This window comes from Lactuca sativa, chromosome 5 (assembly GCF_002870075.4).
Source record: "Lactuca sativa cultivar Salinas chromosome 5, Lsat_Salinas_v11, whole genome shotgun sequence".
In the NCBI taxonomy this organism is placed as follows: Eukaryota; Viridiplantae; Streptophyta; class Magnoliopsida; order Asterales; family Asteraceae; genus Lactuca; species Lactuca sativa.
The window spans coordinates 1,059,627-1,075,181 of NC_056627.2; the positions used below are offsets into that span (position 1 = coordinate 1,059,627).

At 38.6% G+C, this 15,555-nt stretch overlaps 1 protein-coding gene across 1 annotated transcript; it reads right to left on the bottom strand.

The window, feature by feature from the left end:
* Positions 1-2,214: 2,214 nt before the first annotated feature.
* Positions 2,215-6,619, bottom strand: LOC111888711 (chloride channel protein CLC-f). Its single transcript, XM_023884838.3, has 7 exons — positions 5,856-6,619; positions 4,681-5,733; positions 4,508-4,612; positions 3,725-3,934; positions 3,427-3,654; positions 3,101-3,345; positions 2,215-2,583 (listed from the first exon to the last, which is right to left on the bottom strand). The coding sequence occupies exons 1-7, from the start codon at positions 6,210-6,212 to the stop codon at positions 2,493-2,495; spliced, it is 2,289 nt and encodes a 762-aa protein (XP_023740606.1). The 5' UTR covers positions 6,213-6,619; the 3' UTR covers positions 2,215-2,492.
* Between the last annotated feature and the right edge of the window lie 8,936 nt (positions 6,620-15,555).

Here is a 15,555-nt window from a genome sequence, read left to right on the forward strand (position 1 = left end):
CATTGATTTGGAAGGGTTAGGCTCATTATTATGGTTTGGTCCTAGTATGCAGGCTAGGCCTAATGATATGTATGGTATGTGGTATTTTAGAGAACTCATTAAGCTTTGTGCTTACAGTTTTATGGTTATGGTTTCAGGTATTGTTGGTTCGAAAGGGAAAGGCTTAGCTTGATCGCAACGCATCCTCCGATGTTTTCGCAACTATATAATTTTGGGATTGTACTCTGATAACTGTTTTTATTCTGAAATACTTTTGAATGATTGGAAAAAAGGATAACTGGTGTTTCTGGTTGAATGAAAAATGAAAATTTTACCTTATAATTTTTGTGGCGTAACATTAAAGCACTTGGAAATTCTGAGATCGTGATTGACACTTTCAAATCGAAGTATTTGGGTGGTACTCCCACATCCCCAATTAGATAATACTCAGAAGTTTGAGAACAAGAAATAGAACGAGAAGTTTTGTTTTGTCCGTTGAGTGATTCAACGAAATGTACCATCAATTTTTCTAGGTTTGACCAAAACTTGCTTTTTATATGCTTCTTTGCCAAAAACGGTTGCAAAACAGTTTCCAACATTCAAAACTATATAAAACGGGCATTTAACCAATGGATAATAGCATAACTGACGTGTGTCCCAAAAAATTGACATTAAAATTCGAGTCTGACACAAAAACAATCATTTTAACTATTGGACAAAACAATGAACCGATGGGTAAGCGTCGGATTGCACTCGTTCCTATGCAAGCTTGTTGCAATTCATGGCTGCAAAAACAATTTCGTTGTGATCATTTCGAGATGAGTTGTTTCGATGCGATCCTATGTGGGTCATACCGATGCGATCCATCTAAGATCGTTTCAATGTGATTGTAATAATCGTTCCGAAGTACATCGTTGCAACACGTTGTGAACGGTCGCAATTGAATAGTAACTTGTTATCCGATGCGATTCAACCCAATGCGATAGTTCCAAAGTATTGTATTACAACTAGTTGCGATCGATCTCAATTTGAACAGTAACATACTATCGTTGTGAAAGTGCATTCGCATCCAGTATTCTGAAATCATACTATCGTTACGAAAGTGCATTCGCATCCAGTATTCTGAAATCTCATCGCATCTGATCGCATTCACATCTCATTCGAATTACGAACTCAGTATTGGTTCGAGACCGACTTCATTCTGAAATCAGTTTCAGTCCAACACTTACTTATTCCGAAATTGTTTTTTTTCCGATTTCAAACCAATTCTGAAATCAATTTAGTCGTGACTTAAAATCTTAAATAAACTTAAACAAATGTGTACTCCACACCTTCCTTACTTATTTAATATTCATCAATATTAATTTTAATCAACAAGTCAATTCATTACACTTAAATACTTAGTGAAACAATTCACCAACATATTGTTCCCGAGTTAGGAGGGAAAATAACTCGGGAACACAAAAACTTAAAAATTTCCTTTCATTTCCTTCAAATTCGAGATCATGGAACAAGGAAAATTTTATTTTCCCTACTTTTCTTTCTGTCAATATTTTTCTTCAATTTCCTTTATTGAATTTACAAAAAAATAATAAAAAAAACATGACGTAAGGGGCTCATTACCAAGAGTCGCGATGGGTGTGATGGAAGAAGAGATGAGAGAGAGTGTTGGATGGTGGGTTTTGATTGGTTGATTCTTTTTTTCTTTTCTTTTCTTAATTTTTTTTCTAAAATAAAAACCTATTAAAAGTAACATATTACAACTATCTACATTTTTTACAACTTTGGATGTATCATTCCTTCAGTCCTATGTGGGTTTGGGTTAAAAAATATGATGTGGCCTCAAAAAATCTTATGTGGCAACATGCCTAGCATGTTATCACTCTTTTCAGCTTTAAAGAAATGGAGAAATCTGTAAAAGAAATAAATAAATAAATAAAATATATAAATTTAGGAAGTTGTAAGATAAAATATAAGGTAAAACCAGGAAAAAGTTACAAAAAGGGTAAAACTAGAAAAAATTGCACAAATGATTTTCTTGCAAATATCCGATTTATGGTTACTCGATTTATGTTTCTGGATGATACTTGATACCAACACAGATGCTCTATAGTTACTTCTTTTAGTCCCTCCCGGCAATTGTACTTTGTAGTGTTATATTACTCTTTGAAAAGACTGTTGAATGATGGTATCCATCAAGGGACAAATTAAAACAAACACCTTTAACAAATAGAATAGTAGAAAATAGACTTTATTCTCCAAATTTCCCCAATAGGCCTCTACTACAACTAGGGTTAAAAATCATCATATTGGTATATTACATGTATAATATAACATCTTGATTAATCCTACGTATTTGTGATATATGAAATCTCATCTCCACCTTCAAAACTGAAAAGTGTGCCATTATGATGAAAACTCTTTTTTTTTTTTTTTTTTTTTTTTTTTTTTTTTTTTTTTTTTTTTTTTGATGTATCAACTTAAAAGCTCATCCAGTGTTAGCAGGCAGACAGTTAATGGCCATTGGAAGTCTTGTCTTGAATATGAATATGGTCTTCTTCTGACCTTGGCAGATACTCATGCCCCCTGCGATTTATCTCCTCTCTGCTTCAACAATCATAAATTAATAAATAAATAAATAAAGGTAAACCTAAGTCAACCCACCCACGTGGGAGGTCAACCGCAGATCGCTAACAATATCAACTATCATATTAGACACTTAACTTAGAGTGCACCAAATAAAATCAAATGTTATAGAGACTATGGGTGCATTTGGTTGTGGAAAACTGTTTTCAGTTTTCAGAAAATGGAGTGGAGTTTTCACAGTTTTCAATAGAAAATTTCCAAAACATGTTTGGTTGTTTACATTTTCTATTTTAGAAAAGTAGAAAACATGTTTGGGCGAGCATTTGTTCTATGAATTTTGTTATTTGAAATAATACAATATTTGAAAAAAAATTCCAAGTAGTTTGTAATTTTGGAAAATGGAAAATATGAAAACCCAAACCCATTTTCAAAATTTTCAGTTTTCTGGAAAAGTAGAGAATTTTGCAGCCATCCAGGCTGTCCCTAAAAGAGGATAGAATTTAGAAGTAAAAAAGGAGAGAGTATAGATTTGGACCTGAGACAGTTCCAGACAGAATGGTAATAAAGAATAGCAACAATCCGGGGCTTTCTGTGTTGTTGAAGATCAAAAGAAGCAAAGGCACGCTGCTGCACCACAGGCAGTTGCTTTATTTCTTTGGCCTCCATTAGCTTTTTAGCCATTGCCAAATCCGTATCAGGATAACACGTTACCAGTCCACGTTTTCTCCCACGATAGCTTATCCCTCTTGTACACACACCAGAAACAGCACACTCGCTGAACTGCAAAATCATAATCATAATCATATTATTATTATGATTATTATATTATTATTATTATTTTTTTTTTCTAATTACACATACATCTGGAGTTGACGAGCCACCCTCGGAAGCTTCATCATAGTTCCTCATGAGGCCACGTTTGATGTCACCGTAGGTCAAAATCCCTTCTAAATGCTCTTCTTCAGGTTGGTTGTTGTTGTCTACAACCAGCACACAACTCTGTTGCCCATTGTCCATGCATTGTACAGCCTCTTTAATAGTCGAGGATAACTGGACTTTCAGGTAGTTGCTCGACATAGCCTGTGAAACCTGATTCACACCCCCACCCACTCAGTGAGCTCACTTGAAGAAAATAAATATAAAATAACTAAGAACCAACCTTCAAATCCTCAAGAATGATATCTTCATCGATTGCTTCATGGTTCTCATCAGGCCCCATGATGCAAAGTTCCAAATCATCCGAGTCACCGGTCTGTCTCCAATTTTCAAATTTATCAACTGGTGAAAGCATGGCATAACCTCCTCCTCTTTCACCCTCCTTGGACTGGTTTGCCACAGATGGTACCCATATTGCTAACCCAACAGCCCCCTGAACTCAAATTATAAAAATCAACCCACCTACCCATAACTCGGATACTAACATCAACAAAAAAAATATATATTTATCATTTATATTATTATACACTACTAATATACTGTAATTGATGCTTAAAGATGTAACAAACCAATTATTTTCATAATACACAAAGGATTATGACCTCTCTCTCTCTCTCTCTCTCTCTCTCATTTACAACCTATATACATATTCGGCTAGTGGTTATCCAAAACCAAAAAGCATAAACATTACTGATAACCCACTTAAGTAACCCAAACCAAAGTGATGTATTTATTTATCAAGCAAACCACACCTAGCCAATGCATACTTAGGCAACACACAAATGACAAAACTGAAGAAGAGACTAGAGAGAGATATGTATTATTTGTTTGACAAAGTACAAAAAGATGTAGGATAACCTAACAGATATGGTGTGGGCAGGGCATCTAGAAGGAACTTATGATGTCTGTAAAACAAGAAGAAAGGCATGACTGTGACCAAGTAACAAGTAACAACTAATAACAACAGCTGAGATTCAGGTAAAGCAATAGTTGATCAAGACATTACCATGAGCGGAAGCAAGATTCTATAATCCTTTGTGAGCTCAAAGAGAAGTAAAACCGAAGTCAAAGGCACAGAACAAACTGAAGCCAAGGTGGCAGCCATTCCAACCTAGAGAATTTATCAAGAATCAATCAGTTTTAAGGTTAAGCACAAAGAAGAAAGCAAAGAAAACGAACCAGTGCATATGCCTGTGGCTCGGCAATGGCAGTGTTCCCTGGAATGGCGGAATTGATCAATTCTCCTGCTGAGCCTCCGAAGACGGCGCCCACGGCTGCACCTATCATCAAACTTGGAGCATACAAGCCACCAACAAGCCCTGAACCTTTGCATAGAGCTGTGGCCACAACTTTTGCTGCAGCCAACTGTGCTAGCAGCCATATTCCAGGGGCTGAAGCAATCTTCCCGGTATGTAAAATTTCATCAACATTGGTGAATCCCCAGTAAAGGACTCCTGGATACTTGAGTGCTATTATCCCTGCTCCTAAACCACCTAAAGCCGGAGACACAATAGCCGGGAGCCCAAACCTTTCTTGGATATATTCAAATGCCTTGTTGAACCAAGACACCAAACGGGTAAACAGTACACTAACCACCCCACATAGCATGCCTAGAATCAAGTACAGAGGCAACTCTGCAGCAGATTTCAAATCATACGTGGGCACCGTGAAGGCCTGCTTCTCTCCAAGCACAGCATTTGAAACAGTGGAAGAGATAACAGAGGCGAGGATGATCATTGCAGTTGTGAATGGAGGAGAGTTTTCAGCGCGAAGAGGTCTTAAAACAGTCTCGATGGCAAAGAAAGAACCAGCAACCGCTGCATTGAAACCTGCAGCTATGCCAGCAGCCGCACCGGCTGCAACAAGAGCTATCCTGCGCTCCTTGTTGCTTTCCATCATTAGAGAGCATCCATTGGCACATGATTTTCCAATATCTACACTTGGGCCTTCAGGCCCCAAAGAACACCCCGTCCCTAAGGTTACAGCCGCTTGGATAGCCTTCACTATTGGAAAGAATCCAGATAGGAAATTCAAACCGTTTATTCCAGGACTTGACTGCTTTTTTATCTGCTCCAGTATCTCAAGTAAACCATGCAGCATCCCAACAATCACTCCTCCCGTCACTGGTATCAGAAGTATCCTATGCCACGTGTCCGCCAGCCTCTGTAACCGCAGCCAAGCAGCACCTTCATTTGGAGTCCCAGCCCAAGCCCATCCATGTATTACATGTACCTATCAACCAATATATTTTTTATTCCTAGCTTAGAGTTAGCTGCCTATCAACACTTCAACATTTATCATATCTATCTAACACAATTTCATAACTAGTTAAAAACTAAATAGTTGGAAATTACCCCACGATTAAAGCCAGCCACACAGAGACCGGTCGCAAGCCCAAGCAGACATCCAATAAGCAGTAATGCCCATTCAGGAGGAGCACCGTCTCCAAGAATCTCATCATCACCACCACCACCTCCATTTTCCCCGCCTCTTCTCGGGGAAATATGATCTCTCACTGATCGTCGTGCCCTAGGTGACCGCCGCTTGATACTAAGACGTCGACCGGAAAACGCTCGATCCAGTCTATTCCATAGATCTTTGATGCTTTTTGTACTTCTTCCTGATGACACCTGCCCTTCCAAATCTTTGTCTGAAGACGACGAATTCGACCGCAACAGGATAGCGTGATCACTGTGATCGCCTCCAGACATATTCTTTCACGCCCTAACTTGCACATACACTAAAATACGAATCATTCTCCGATGCCTGCTTCGAAAATACCTCTAAATCGACCCGATCAAGATTTGGATCTTGTTGATCAATCAATTGCGTTATATTTCAACTTCTCACAGCAAAATTATAATTAGTTTTCCCGTTAGATACCGGCAACAAAGATTTACCCTCTAAATTGTAAAGGACAACTGTAGGGTTATGGATCCGGCAAACCCAATGATGGTAGCCGGAAACAGATAAAAATAAAAAAGGCCGAGAAGAAAAAAAATAAAATAAGGAAAAAGACGGTGACGATGAATCGCTGATGATTAATGATGGCGCTTTTGATGCAATCAAAATTTTGATTCAACAAAACAAATCCATACCATAATTCACAGGCTAACTAAAATATCAAAGTGGAAGTCGCATACACCAATTTTATATTTGTAAAATGGAATAAATTCATTAAATTTATGAAAATCTTTGATTTTCATCCTGTGTTTTTTTTTAAATAATTTTATCATTATGTTTATAATGTTATTTTGATGTCAATCAACTGATTGGTTTTTTATGTTCTTTCGGTAACTCAGTGTCACATAACTGGTTGTTGCCACATTGATTATTATTTACCAATGTCAAGTGTGTGTATAATAAATATTATAAACCCTATTTGTCCTAATTTCTACATACTTCGACAATCGATGAAGAGAAACCTCACAATCGAAGTGGGACATAGATGAGCCAACACCATCACATGAAACACATGTTGATCCAAGGTAAATACTTTTGATTTCGTTGTTATATTTCTTCTCGTCTAGAGATGTCCCAATTTTGATGTTTTTTAACATTTTGTGTATAAAGCTTGCAACTTCCCATAAAACTCTTTCTTTTATGTTGTTCACACATCTTCACCCTTAGAATAAGCTTTAGTACTTCCTTTTTGTGGGTGATTAATGGACCCTTGAGCATTAGGTAGTTTTTCATGTATATCTTAACATGCATTATGTTTTTGTGTTGCCTTTTCTTCCTTATGTCATCTTCCAAAGAAAATTATTTGGTATTTATAAATAAAATTTGAGACAATTCATATCTTTTTATCTATTTGTGTTGCCTTTTCTTCCTTATGTCATCTTCCAAAGAAAACTATTTTGATATTTATAAATAAAATTTGAGACAACTCATATCTTATGTAATTTAACCACAACAGGAAATACTCCATGTTTTACATGTTAATATAGTAAAATGGGGCTTAATGTTTTGCTTTTAATATATTTTGTTGAGTCCTTGATGTCGACCGTTGACCTTAACATATTATGTTTCCTTTTTCTTGTTCGCTGAATGTTTGGCTTTAACATATTTTGTTTCCTTTTGATTTATTAAAGTGGTAGAGGGTAACATTATGATTCAGATTTTGTAGAAAGTATTTTGGAAGGATAAACATCTAGTCAATTAGAAGATGAAGCATTTGTGGTTGATAAGGAATTAAATGACGAGAATGAGGAAGAAGGCAATTCTCGGCCTAAATATGTTGGCTTTAATGACTTTATGTATTATATTTGCCATGTACTTATTACATAAGATGAAATTGACGATGAAGTAATTAAGGAGCGTGGAGCATTTGATAATGAAGGAAGGTTGGATAGGGACATTGATGATGAGTTGGGTGAAAGAGCTACTCAATATGGTATGTATAACCCTAGTATTGATTGGAATCATATTATAACTCCCCGTTTATTAAATAAATTAAATAAATTAATTAATGAATGACTCGTAGCCTAAAATCAATAATTATATAGTGAGGTGTGATTTTGAGGGGCTAATCGTCATAATTTTGAAGTTGGGGTTAAAAGTGTAAGTTCTTGATTTAACTTGAGAAGGGTTTCAGAAGTCAGGGTGCGTTTGGTAATTTAAGGATCTATTATGAAAGAAATTTATGGGATCAGGGTTTAAATGGTAAACATCGGCCTTATTCTAAAAGAAAATGTCATGGGGAGGGACTGTTTCTGCCATTATGGCAACAAGTTTGGAGTGGTAGCGGGTATAAAACCATCTATGTAACCCTAACCCTAGAGATATGTAGCAGTCGCCACCTCCATGAGTCGGCAACCTACCACCACTCAAGTGTCGCTACCATCGTCCCTTCGTGTCTTCTTTTTCTTCTTCAGCCTTCTGTCGCCATCCATGGATACTTCACGACAATCGTCGGAGCTGCCCCCCGCCCCGACCACTCTTCACTGTGAGCTGTTGCCTATCTCCGGGACCGCCGCATGCCACCAAGAAGGATGATTGGGCTCAAGTTTTTCGCTATCGGGTGTGTTTGTTGCTGTTGAGGACGTGAACCACCATCTGTCGCCATCGTGGGTGCTGCTGATGAGATTAGGGCGCTGAAGACAACGTCGTGGCTGTGTGTTGCCACTTTCAAACGCGTTTTCCTCCGTCCCTTCTGCCTAGCCGTTGCCAACGTCACCGCTGCAGCTGTTCGTTGATCTTTTTAGTCGCGTCGCCATTTGCTGCCACCTTGCGTCACCACCAGCCACAGTGGCAGGTGGTTGTGTACGTGTTCTGCCTTGTGTAGGTGTGTTAATACATTACGTTGTATGTTTTGTTTGGTCGGGTTTTGCTGGAAAGCCACCGCCGCCACCGTAAGGTGGTGGCTGCCACCATGTACCACTGTGGGTGGATGTATTTTAGTGTGTGTGTGTCCATTTAGTATTGTTCATTGTAAAACTGTAACCTGAGTTGGAATAATGAAAAAGAAAACTGAGAACCACCATTGTAGGGTGGTGGCTGCCGCCACCGACCACCGCGTTGGGTGGCGGTGTTCTTATTTGTGTTTGGATGTCGTTTGGGATGCTTGGACTCGTTTGGACTAGAAACCATAACCACCACCGTGAAGTGGTGGCCGTCGTCGTGTGCCACCGTTGACTACCACAAACCGAGGTGGTAGTGGGTGGTGCCCGATTAGTGAAACCCTAATGGGCCTAGCAAAACCCTAATTGACCTAAGGAGACCCTAATGGGCTAAAGGACCTAGCTATTGGGCCTATTGGGCTAATATGCGTTGGAAACCCTAATTAGGGTTTGGAAAACCGTAACGCCATGAAACCCTAATTTGGGACTTATCGGGACCGCATCAGAATTATTTAATGAACTTAAAATATTAATTAATAATCATTGCAAATTAACCTAAGGCCATGTGGGACTTAATGAATTAAGTCCTTAATAGGTTAAGTGAGAAACACTTAACCCTAATTGTCATTTTATGTAAAACCCTAATCTCACTCGGGCCTTAAAGTTGGGCGTTTCTATTGGGCTTTGATGATTGAGATAATAATGGGTCGTCCAAGAACAAGCAATTAAGCTAGAATAATTTAATGGGCGTAGGGTAAGGCCCATGTAAGGGGTTTGGGCCCAATTTGGAAAATTGGGCCATATTTTGGGCCTTAATGATTATATAATATTGGGCCATTAGAATGTTGAATGTTTGGATTGGACTAAATGGTTGGGCCTTTGAATGAGGCTATGTAAAGGTTTGGGCCCAATTTGGAAAATTAGGCCATATGTTGGGCTTTGGCCCATTACTTGAATATTAGGCCTTTAGGGTGTGAGTTGGACCTTGGGCTTGGAACCCAATTATTAATTGGGTATTGTTTGATGTTGGCAGTTTAGGAATCTGTCAACTAGCAGCTGGGGTTGCATCCGCGGGACTTTAGCAGTGTCAGGTGAGTCTCCTCACCATACCAATGGGTCTAAGGCACCATGGCCAACCCATTCAGTTAGTTATAGTGTTTATTGTAGATTCACTACTGATATGTCGGGTATGCAAGTATATGTATTATGCTAGTGGTTATGTGATATGCTATTGACAATGTGGTATGTGGTATGCTAGTTGTCTTTATGATACTTGCATGGAAGACCATGGGGTAGCCCATGACACCTGGATGTAAGACCATGTGGAAAGCCCATGACTTTCCTACTAAAGACCATGGGAGAGCCCATGGCACTTAGGTGTAAGACCATGTGGGGAGCCCATGGCTTTCCTATTAAAGACCATGGGAGAGCCCATGACACTTAAGTGTAAGACCATGTGGGGAGCCCATGGCATCCTGGAGTAAGACCCTGGGGACGAGCCCACGACATCCTTATATGTTTATATGCATGGTTATGTGATTGATATGGATATGTGATTGATATGTTTTATGTAGTTGTTATAGTTAATATGGATTATGTGGTTATGTGGATTGTGTGGGGTATGCTCTAGGGGACTCACTAAGCTTCGTGCTTACAGTTTTGTTTATTGTTTTAGGTATCATCGGTTTGGAAAAGAAGGGCCGGAATGATCGCAATGCACACACCCATGTTTTCCGCATTGAATGATTTTGGGATGGACTCTGATAAATATTTTACTTAATGATGATTTGGAATAATTGGTATCAATATTTTAGCTATATTAAAAATGAAAATTTTTTTACCCTTGATTTTTGGGTCGTTACAAATATGAAACCACACATTAAGGATGCTAAACAATAGCAATTAAGGTTTTTTTTTCTCACAAATTATGTTGTGGCCAATGAGTATCTAATAAGAATGGTGAGATACTCTTCTTAAAGGCTTTAAACTAAGTGTAGTAAAAACATGAACAATAACCAATGTCCCCTCAAATTGTGGGCTTTATGGATGAACAACAAAAAGGTCCTTTCAAATTAAGGGATTGAATGAGACATGCACTTGAATTAGGGAGTTTAGGCAAAGACAAAAGCAATATTTACCTTATTGGAAGATATAAGAATTTACGTTAGGGAGAGGTTTTTCAAAATGAAAAACAAACACCTTACTTGGAATCAGGATGTTTATCTTTCAATCTTAAGGAACCTTCAAGACCAATGTGGTGACATGTGGTATTTTTTATTGTTTCTTAACAAAGATTAAATATTTATGCTAATATGTAACATCCCAAAAATACAGGTCAAAAATTTCATTTTTAAATAAGTTAATATAAAACCATATGTAATAAAACCATCAATAATAATGTCTCATGTCAAAACCAAAGCGTCAATAATAAAACATAATATCATAAAACCATATCAGAGTGTAATCCCAAGGAGATCATGTGCGGAAATCATAGTGTGATGCGCAGCAATCAAGCCAGCTCCTTTCCTTTGAAAACAAATCACCTGAAACCAAAACTGTAAACCGTAAGCACGAAGCTTAGTGAGTTCCCCCATCATACCACATACCACATAATACCATCGATATCTTTCAACCGGTAACTGCCATCAGTACCTTTCAACCGGTAACCAGGGACTATTTTACCCCTACCACTATCACATAATAATATATCATAAACATATTGATCACATAATTGATGCGTTTTGGACATAAGAACTTTACCTATGTGCATATACAACCGTATAGATTGGACCTAGGTTTCTCTAATTGAACATGCAATATATATCCAAGACTTTCAAGGCTAGATCTAATGTAAACTACAAATAAAACATATGAAAACAGATCTAGAATAATACCTTGAGTTACTTGCTTGAAACCGTCTTCTTCTTGGAGCTTAGAGTCACAAACGTCACTCCTTTAATGGCTTACAAACACCAACTAGCAAGAAGATGATTTTAGAGAGATGAGGAAGAGGGAAATTGGCTCTAGGGTTACTCCAATAACAAGGATGTCGATTTCCACAACCCCAAGGGTCTATTTATACTGGTGAGCTTCTAGGGTTTCACCCTAAAACCCTAATTGGATAACTTAGCCTCAAAGCAATCCAACTCCCCTCTTGATAAGGCCTTGGACGATTTCTAGGTGATCCACATCCCTAAAATCGTCCAACCCATATCCATAAGGGTTATCTGCTCAAAATACAACTTTCACACATTTGACAGTTTATACCCCTTTCTTCAATTAATCTCTTTAAGTCACCAAATTAATTCCTAATTAATTTATGACTTATATTAATCAAATAATATTATCATTCATTTAACATATTATTCTTATAATACATTAATAATAATATCTCTTCTCTCTAAATCACCCTGTCAAGTTGCTATGGTGAAGGCAACCCAAAAGGACCATGCACAATCGGGTCAAGTACTTACCAAATATAGTTACAGCCTTAGACATTAATCCAACAGTCTCCTACTTGGATAAGTCTAGTAACTATAAACGCAAACACAATCCGATTAGCAATCATAGCTCTCAAAGACGTTGTCAACTCTGATCTTATCAGTAACTTGTCCTTTAGATAAGGGATCGTACAGTCCTCTGTTTAGATATCATGCAGACAATCGTCATACTTGTCGTCCAACAACTATTTTCTCGATCTCAGATTTAGTTGACATAGAACTTAATTGAACACATCAATTCAGTCCTGACCGGGCCCGGCACATAAGTCAAATCAAATCATCGAGCGGCCGTGATATCGCTTTTACCCTCTTAGGATAAAAGTAACAAATAAACTTCGACTTATATGAATTTACTTATTGACTAATCAACTATACACAACAATGCGTTTTATGACATCAATTTACTGATGCGGTTTCGCATTATCAATGTACAACCAATTAGCAAATAATAAACCATATATCTAGGTTTTAAGACCATATGATATTATCGTCTTGCGATCACTCCAAAGTGATTCTAGCAAGCGCGGGTTTATTCCAATGCTCAAAACTTGTTCATAAGCACTCATGAACGTTGCAGCAAACCTTTGCTATGTCTAATACCATTTAGACAATCTACACACCAATTCATGACAATCTTCATTCAAACCTACTTCCAACATATGAACGATTGTGGACTATTTAAATAATTCGATTATTCTTAATAAACTCAATTATTTTGGAAGTCAAAACATGCAAAGTGAAACAATAGCTAAACAATTAACATAAGACAATAACTTTACTTATAAACAATACTCTTTTATTTAATCATCAAATGTCAATTACATTTATCTATTACATGTTTCTAAAACTATCTAATCTAAGCTAATATCATCCTTCAGCCCAATACTCCTAACATGCTGCAAGTGCTTAACCCTGCTCAGTCCCTTCGTAAGTGGATCTGCTGGGTTATCTTCTGATGATATCCTCTTAACCACGAGGTGTCCTTCTTCTACTCGATGTCTAATAAAGTGATATTTTCTGTCGATATGCCGAGATCTACCATGATCCCTCGGTTCCTTGGTCAAGGCAACCGCTCCTTCATTATCACAGAAACTTTCCATGGGCTCCCTTATAGCAGGCACAACTCCAAGATCGCCAATGAAGTTCTTCAACCATATTGCCTCTTTAGACGCTTCGCTCGCTGCAATGTATTCTGATTCGCACGTTGAATCAGCTACAGTTTCCTGTTTGGAACTTTTCCAAGTCACCGCTCCTCTATTAAGGGTAAAGACCCATCCCGACTGCGAACGGTAGTTGTCCCTGTCGGTCTGGAAACTGGCGTCACTATACCCTCGCACCTTTAAGTCATCACTCCCTCCGAGGACTAGAAACCATTAATTGGTCCTCCGAAGGTACTTAAGGATGTTCTTGACCGCAATCCAATGCGCTCTTCCAGGATTCCCTTGATATCTACTGACCATGCTCAAAGCAAAGGCCACATTAGGTCGAGTACAAGTCATAGCATACATGATTGAGCCAACTGTGGAAACGTAAGGTACTCGACTCATCTCAGCTATCTCGGCTTCGGTACTCGGACTTTGAGTCTTACTCAATTTAGTATTACTTTGTATCGGTAGTTCTCCCTTCTTCGAGTTTTCCATACTAAAACGTTTTAGTACCTTATCTAAGTAAGTATTCTGACTAAGTCCTATTAGTCTCTTACTTCTTTCTCTCACTATCCTTATTCCCAAAATATAGGAAGCCTCTCTGAGGTCCTTCATAGCGAAACACTTCCCGAGCCAGGACTTAACTTCCTACAGAGTCGGGATGTCGTTTCCTATAAGCAGTATGTCATCGACATACAAAACGAGGAAGCTAACTATACTCCCACTGGCCTTGACATATACACATGATTCATCTTCGCTTCGTACAAATCCAAACTCTTTGAATTTCTCATCAAAGCAAAGATTCCATCTGAGAAATGCTTGCTTAAGTCCATAAATGGACTTCTCAAGCTTGCACACTCTATTTGGATGCTTCGGATCGACAAAACCCTCTGGCTGAGACATGTAGACATCCTCAGCCAACTTCCCATTAAGGAAAGCGTCTTTGACATCCATTTTCCATATCTCATAATCATGAAATGCGGCAATAGCTAGCATCACCCTAATAGATTTTATCTTCGCAACTGGTGAGAAGGTCTCATCATAGTCAACTCTAGGAGTTTGAGTAAAGCCCTTCGCCACCAATCGCGCCTTATACGTGTGCACATTCCCATCCACGTCGGTCTACTTCTTGAAGATCCATTTGCACCCAACCCTCTTACGTCCGGGAACATTTTCAACCAAATTCCAAACTTGGTTGTCATACATGGACTGAATCTCGCTGTCCATTGCCTCTTTCCACTTTGCAGACTCCGGGCCTGCCATGGCTTCCTTATAGTAATTAGGTTCATCTAGATTTATTAGTGTACTATCACTAATATACGTGTCCCCTTCGGTAGTAATATGAAAACCATACAACTGGGGTTGAACTCTAACTCTTTCGGAACATCTAAGAGGTAATGACTCGTCAATTGGTTCAACCGGAGTTTCCTCCTCGGGTTGAGCGCCATCGGTACAGGTTCCTTCATCACTCGACTCTTGAATCTCTTCAAGATCGATCTGCCGCCCACTGTCTCCTTGGCTTATGAGTTCTCTTTCTCGGAAAACCCCTCTCCTCGCAACGAAGACAACATTGTCATTCGGTCTATAGAAGAGATATCCAAAGGATTTCTGCGGGTTGCCGATGAAAATACATCACTCACTACGGGGTTCGAGCTTGTCATGAGTTTCTCGTCTTACGAAAACTTCACAACCCTAAACCTTGATATGTGCCAACGAGGGAGCTTTCCCTGTCCACATCTCGTGAGGTGTTTTGTCAACCTTCTTTGTAGGGACTCGGTTAAGGATATGGGCGGCAATCTCTAAGGCATACCCCCAAAATGAGATAGTTAGTGAAGCACGGCTCATCATTGAACGAACCATGTCTAACAAGGTTCGATTGTGCCTTTCTGCCACACCATTTAACTGCGGTGTCCTAGGTGGAGTCAATTGTGAAACTATTCCACATTCCTTGAGATAGTCGAGGAATTCAAGACTAAGGTACTCTCCTCCTCGATCGGATCGAAGCATCTTGATTTTCCTGCCCAATTGATTCTCCACTTCACTCTTGAACTCTTTGAATTTTTCAAA